Source organism: Pundamilia nyererei, unplaced genomic scaffold (assembly GCF_000239375.1).
Source record: "Pundamilia nyererei isolate P.nyererei 1_Seehausen unplaced genomic scaffold, PunNye1.0 scaffold00078, whole genome shotgun sequence".
NCBI lineage: Eukaryota > Metazoa > Chordata > Actinopteri > Cichliformes > Cichlidae > Pundamilia > Pundamilia nyererei.
The window spans coordinates 574,872-580,905 of NW_005187479.1; the positions used below are offsets into that span (position 1 = coordinate 574,872).

The following is a 6,034-nucleotide window of genomic DNA, read 5'->3' on the forward strand; positions in this document are numbered from 1 at the left end:
ACTAATATAATGAGATCCTGTAAAAGAGAGTATTACATTAAAAGGTTAGAACACAATAAAGATAACACAAGAGATATATGGAATGTATTAAACAGAATAATCAAAAATGAATCAAGGAATAATGATTATCCTGGGTACTTTATAGAAGGGACAAGAAGTATTAATAACATGGAAGAGATAGTAAATGGCTTTAATGAATTCTTCGTAAACATAGGGCCAAAACTGGCAGAAGAAATAAAGGTTGATGGAATAGAAAGGAACACTGATGAAAATATTGAAAGGAATAGTAGCTCAATGTTTTTAAGAGCAGTGGAAGAGAAAGAGATTTATGACATAGTTAGAGGACTTAAGAACAAAACCAGTACAGACTAGCAAAGGTCACAGACAAACAAAGTGCTGCAATATTGGTTTGTCAAATCTTTTCATTTTATAAATGTTTTATCATTTTGCAAAACCTATTTTTACAGTGCCAGATTTAAAATACCCTGGTAACACGCAGGTGACTTGAGATTGGCAGTTATTGTTAATACTTTCATCCTACTGGACAGTCTATTCACAGTTTTGTGAAAATGTAAGAATGACATCTTTTTCTTTGAAAAACAAAATCAGGGATTCCATTAAAAGAAAATGCCAAAATATTCATTGTATATTAGAATATGGATAATCTTCACAAGACCTTTATATAAGGGAATTATGGTTTAGTGTAATTACTTTAAAATTGATGGAGCAGAGACCAGATGTGAGTTTTCTACAGCTCGCTGCGTTCTGCATTTTCCTCATGCTGTTTGATCTTCTCTGGGACGGTCTGAGTCAGGAAGACAAAGCGCTCCTTCTTCAGGTGCTGAGCAGTTACCTGCTTTTTTAAACCAATCGCCAGGTACTTTTCTTCTGCTCCATACTTTGGCCAGTGGACAAGGTTGTGCCCATTAGGAGATCTAAACACACATACATTTGTTATTCAGTTATTAAAAGTGTGAAATTTACAACAGTTGGAAATTCCTACCCTGTGCGAGCAAAGTTCCCCCAGTAGCTCATCATGACCTTGCTCAACTGTTCTTCATCCTCAGGGCACAGATCTAAAACGATCATGTTGCAAAACACTTTTCAATCAACAAAACAAAACAGATCTAGCACTAAGGCAGAGTTTTTATAAAGTCTTACCGGGTAACCTAATATGGGTAGTTGTGAAGCAAAATCCCAAAACTATAAAAATTTCATCTCCGTGGTCAGTCCCAACAAAGCTCAGTCTTTTCTGCTGCAGGAATTTGGGAGGATGTTGGTACTCATACAGGTATACAGGAGCACCTGCATCTAGAACTCGATGAATGTGTGTGATATTTGTTAATGAAAGTGTGTCACACTAAACATCAAGTGCTGGGTTTTAGGCAGATTTGTATAATCTTTCATTAAACAAATTAAATTACCTCTGTGAGCATTAGCAGCTTTGATCGCTGGAATGGTGAAAAACAAATCTCCAAGCATCTCAGTGTACCCATCTCTGTTTTTCACACGGTCGTCACCATTTCCGATATATCCATCAGCTATCACATCTCTGATAAATGCTGCTTTAGGCTTAAAGAAATAAGCAACACATCAATCAAAGAAGCTCGAGCAGGTCGGGGACAGTAATATTGTAACATCAAGTGGTGTCTGCCTTACGTCGGGGTAGAAGAGGGAAACCATGTTCAAAACAAATTCCCGATCTAGTCCTTCTGTCCAGTTTTGGGGAGCAAAAAACTAAGGAAATACCAAGCCAAATTACTTTTTTTTTTTTCAACATTACAAAACAACAACAAACTACATTGAGATCATTGAGCTTTTTTATTTACATGTTCCTGTGACACTTACTGATGCAAGCATCCATCCACCTTCATCATTATTGACACCAGTCATGAATGGAACAGCATGGAGTTCATGTTTACGAAACAGCTCATCCACAGGTTTAGTCAGGAAATGTCCATCAACATTTACTTGAAATCTTAATGTTGGATCCTTGAGAAAATAAAATGTACTAAAGTGAAAGATGTGATAGCATGAACAGAGCTGAGGGAGAAATCAAAGGCTTCAAAGAAATATTGTAGAAGACATAATAATCATATTCAGCTATTTCTATCAGGTATTCACCCATTACCTCACCTGTGTAAAACCCACTATAGTATCAATATCAAGGTTTCTCATGCAGTCACTGATCTTCTTTGTGCTTTCAAGACTGCAGCCAGATGCATTTGCAACTGCCTGAGGTGAAATGTCAAATATAAATGTCAAATATTTAGGAAAAGAACTCAATTGCAATATACTCATTAATCTGCAACAGAAATGTTATTAAGCCTCCAAAAAGACCTTGGCAATTGGAAGAGGATTATTTGCAACAAGTACATTCATTGCAGCTGTGCCACTCTCAGCAATAGCACGGTGAAACAGCCCATCAGACAGTGGTGACAGGAGCTGGTGATTCAAGTAACACATCACATATTAATTTTTGTTCTAGAGTGAAAAGGTTTAAATAAAGTTCCTCTAACTGTAGATTCTTACCAGAAGAGACACGCTCACTCCACCAGCAGACTCTCCAAATATGGTAACTAATCCTGGGTCTCCTCCAAAGTTGTGAATGTGCTGCTGGATCCACTTGAGAGCTTCAACCTGGTCCAGCAGGCCAAAGTTCCCTGAAATGTGCTCATCTCCAGTGCTGATAGAACAAATTGCCATTTTTATAATGTATTTTCCCTGATTGAAACATCTTTTCACAAGAGACTTTTATCCATGTGTTTAAAGCATCTGTGAGGACACATGTGTTAGGTCTGCACTCGCAAGCCTCGCTGGCTCAGAGACTTATCTCAATGAACAAAGCAAGACAACCAGAGCTCAATCGGTTTTCACTTGCGCAAGGGTAGCTGGTCCGGTCAGGATCCAGAGCTTCAAGCTCCTCACCTGATCCCAGACAACTCCAAATTCCAGCCTCCCCTTGCAGCCTTTTTATTTAGTGAACACAGTTACACAATCCCCCATTGTAAAACCCATATGATGTGTCGTAAAAGCTGAGGCACTGTGTGTGTGCATGCACGTGTGAGCATGTGAGTGCACGTGTGTGTATGTGTTAGTATGTGGCTGCAGTGTTGGGGGAGTAACGTAATACATGTACCGCCGTTACGTATTTAAAATACAAAATATGAGTAACTGTATTCCGTTACAGTTACCGTTTAAAAAGGTGGTATTTAGAATACAGTTACTTTGTTGAAATAAAGGGATTACACAGCGGTCTTTTCCGGCTTCATATGTTAGACTATGCCCTCTCCATTTTTGGTAATTCCACGCCGGGGGAAACCCAAACAAAACACGCATTAAGAGGCTCAAATGCCTGTGTCTCAATCTCGCATCTCATAATGACATGAGGAAATATTTTTTTAAATTACAAGAGAGTGGAAAAGTATGAGTTGTCACCGAGCAGAAACAGGAGCTGGAAGAGTAAATATAATAATAACCACTGCAGCCAAAAAGAGTTCCTGACGAGCCCAGTTGACCCAGACAACAAAGTAAAACTAGTTTTCGGCTACGAGCTCAACACGAAACTCGACATATTAGCCAGACGGTTCGGTTCGGAGCCGCGAACCTGTTTTATATATGCGCAGAATAGTTTTCTACACAAGCTCGCTGCAAAAAGTGCAGCCTTACCTAATGTCCACCCTACGTTTACTCATTTTATATTAAGATTTAAAATCTAGTTGCTATGGGTATGGTGAGTAACCTTCAGTAATAGTAATAAATCACACAGCAATAGTACATTCATGTAGTTGTAAAAAGCTTGATAATATATTAAGTAATCCAAAGTATTCAGAATACGTTACTCTCACTGAGTAACGTAACGGAATACGTTACAAAATACATTTTTTGGGGCATGTGTTCTGTAATCTGTCGTTGAATACATTTTAAAAGTAATCTTCCTAACACTTTGTGTATACGTCTTTGTATACGTGACTTCCTGGTTACAACCGTTTTAACCGCATTTTTAGTCATAAAAGGGTCATCTGACCCCTCCCCATATATGGCTACATACAAGCATAGGTGAGCCCCTAAAGGTTGGGAAGTGAACATTCCTTACCAAATAAGGAAACCAGAACCTTTACATGGAATGTGCCTGCAGTTTGCTAATAGCAAACATGTAGGGAAGGAACAGAAAAATATCTGAACATGCAGTTCACGACAAGGTTTACAGTTTTAAACACAACAATGACAACTTTTAACAAAATCACTCCAACAACATGTATTAGAACTAATCTAGGATTGATGTGCGTGAATCTTTTTAGAAAAAAACGTGAGTTTTTTTTAGTTTAGTGACAGTGTATAAATAATAGAAAAAGTTGTGACTATTAGCACTAAAATGATTTCAAGAACTTTCAAGGTGAAATTGAATAAAGTAGTGCTGAAGGTGGCCAATTTCACCCTGAGGTTGATCTTGAAATTTAACAGAAAGTCCAGCGCTATTGGCAGCAGATAGTAGTGCCAGGATTCTGATACTACTGGACCCCATTTGTGCAGTTGGGCAGTAGCTGCATATGCCACTTCCACATATTTGTTGAAGCTGAGTGATACGGTAAGGCAATCAAAAACCAAGCTCTTGCATGTTTATACAACATGATAAATAAAGCAAACTTTCAATTCTTTTTCATATTAGATCAGATAAAAAAGCAGAACAACAAATTCATTGTATGTTCTAATTTGGAAACTTGAGTTCATTTACCCTCCTATGATTAAAACATCGAGTGACCATTTACCCTGCTTGGGATAGGGTTCCAAGGGTTCCCACCCTGGAGCCAGGGCTGGGGAGGGTTCTCGAGTAAGGGGAGAGGGAAGTGGGAGATCGACAGACAGATTGGTGTTGCAACAACTAGCCTTCTCCCAAGGGTGGATGGCCTCTCCCTAAAAGATATGGTAAGGAGTTCGGCCATTCGGGAGGGGCTCAGAATAGAGCCACTACTCGTACACATCAAAAGGAGCAAGTTAAGGTGGTTTAGGCATCTGACTAGAATGCCTCCTGGACGCCTCCTGGGTAAGGTGTCCTGGGCTCCCAGTGTCCCACTAAGAGAAGGCCCTGAGGCAGAGCCAGGACACGCTGGAGAGATTATGGGTGGATGAAGTTTATTTACCTGAGAAAACCCAGAAGTCCCAAGCGATACTGGATCAGAACCACAACTACATCCTGGTAAGCAGCCAGGGGAGAGCCATCATATGTTGAAGCTGATCCCAGCGTAAAACCCCCACCATGAATCCAGACCATGACCTGGACAGAACAACAAAATACCATTTCTTCAAAGCTTAGAGGACCATTTCGAGTGTCAGTTACAATAACTAATCTAATAACTAATAACAAAAACTAATTTAAATGTTAAACAAACAAAAACACTCAAGTTTACATTTTAGATGATACAATTAACAACTGAGTTCTAAAGAATGGTGTCTTTATTGAGACTGTGATTAGGCAACAGTCAAAACCTACAGCTAAAGGTTCTTACTGGGAGCTTGGCATTATTAGCTCTGTTTGCAGGAGTGTATATGTTGAGGTAAAGACAGTCTTCAGAGATGTCTGGTATTTCTTCCAGCAGTGCACCGAGTTTATTAAGCATATCCAAAACAGCTTCTTTAGATTGAATGCACCTTAAAGAGAGACAATGCTAATTTTAAAAATAAAGCCAATAATTCCTCCAAGTATGTTGAAGTTCACATTTCTTACATTGGTGGCTGTTTAGTGGCATCTCTTACTCCTTCCCATTCTTCTGCAGGCTGAGGTGGAGCCAGTCTCAAGGAAGGGCCGAGGGGTGGTTTGGCAAATGGGACACCCAGGTAGGCATGGACGCCAGTCTCCTTCCCTTTCACACTCACATACTCACCTTTCAGGCTCCCGAGCCCCGTGTGGACTACAGGTGCTGTCAGGATATTATCGTCTTATTAATCGTTAGCTTACTACGCAAACATGACAAGTGAAATCTCCCGCAGCAAGCTTAAACATGTGAGAGGTTGATCGCGCAGAGAATCGCTGAGC

General features: G+C 39.6%; 1 protein-coding gene across 1 annotated transcript in view; it reads right to left on the reverse strand.

Moving 5' to 3' along the window:
• Positions 1–658: 658 nt before the first annotated feature.
• Positions 659–6,034, reverse strand: part of LOC102194643 (liver carboxylesterase 2-like) — a 14,885-nt gene continuing 9,509 nt past the window's right edge. The window contains exons 3-14 of the mRNA XM_013912008.1: positions 5,726–5,936; positions 5,508–5,649; positions 5,142–5,275; positions 2,533–2,686; positions 2,341–2,445; positions 2,137–2,235; positions 1,849–1,992; positions 1,660–1,737; positions 1,425–1,572; positions 1,162–1,311; positions 1,004–1,076; positions 659–935 (exon numbers count right to left, since the gene is read on the reverse strand). Of these exons, the coding sequence (XP_013767462.1) occupies positions 749–935; positions 1,004–1,076; positions 1,162–1,311; positions 1,425–1,572; positions 1,660–1,737; positions 1,849–1,992; positions 2,137–2,235; positions 2,341–2,445; positions 2,533–2,686; positions 5,142–5,275; positions 5,508–5,649; positions 5,726–5,936 (1,625 nt within the window). The 3' untranslated portion in view covers positions 659–748. The remainder of the gene's footprint in view (positions 936–1,003; positions 1,077–1,161; positions 1,312–1,424; positions 1,573–1,659; positions 1,738–1,848; positions 1,993–2,136; positions 2,236–2,340; positions 2,446–2,532; positions 2,687–5,141; positions 5,276–5,507; positions 5,650–5,725; positions 5,937–6,034) is intronic.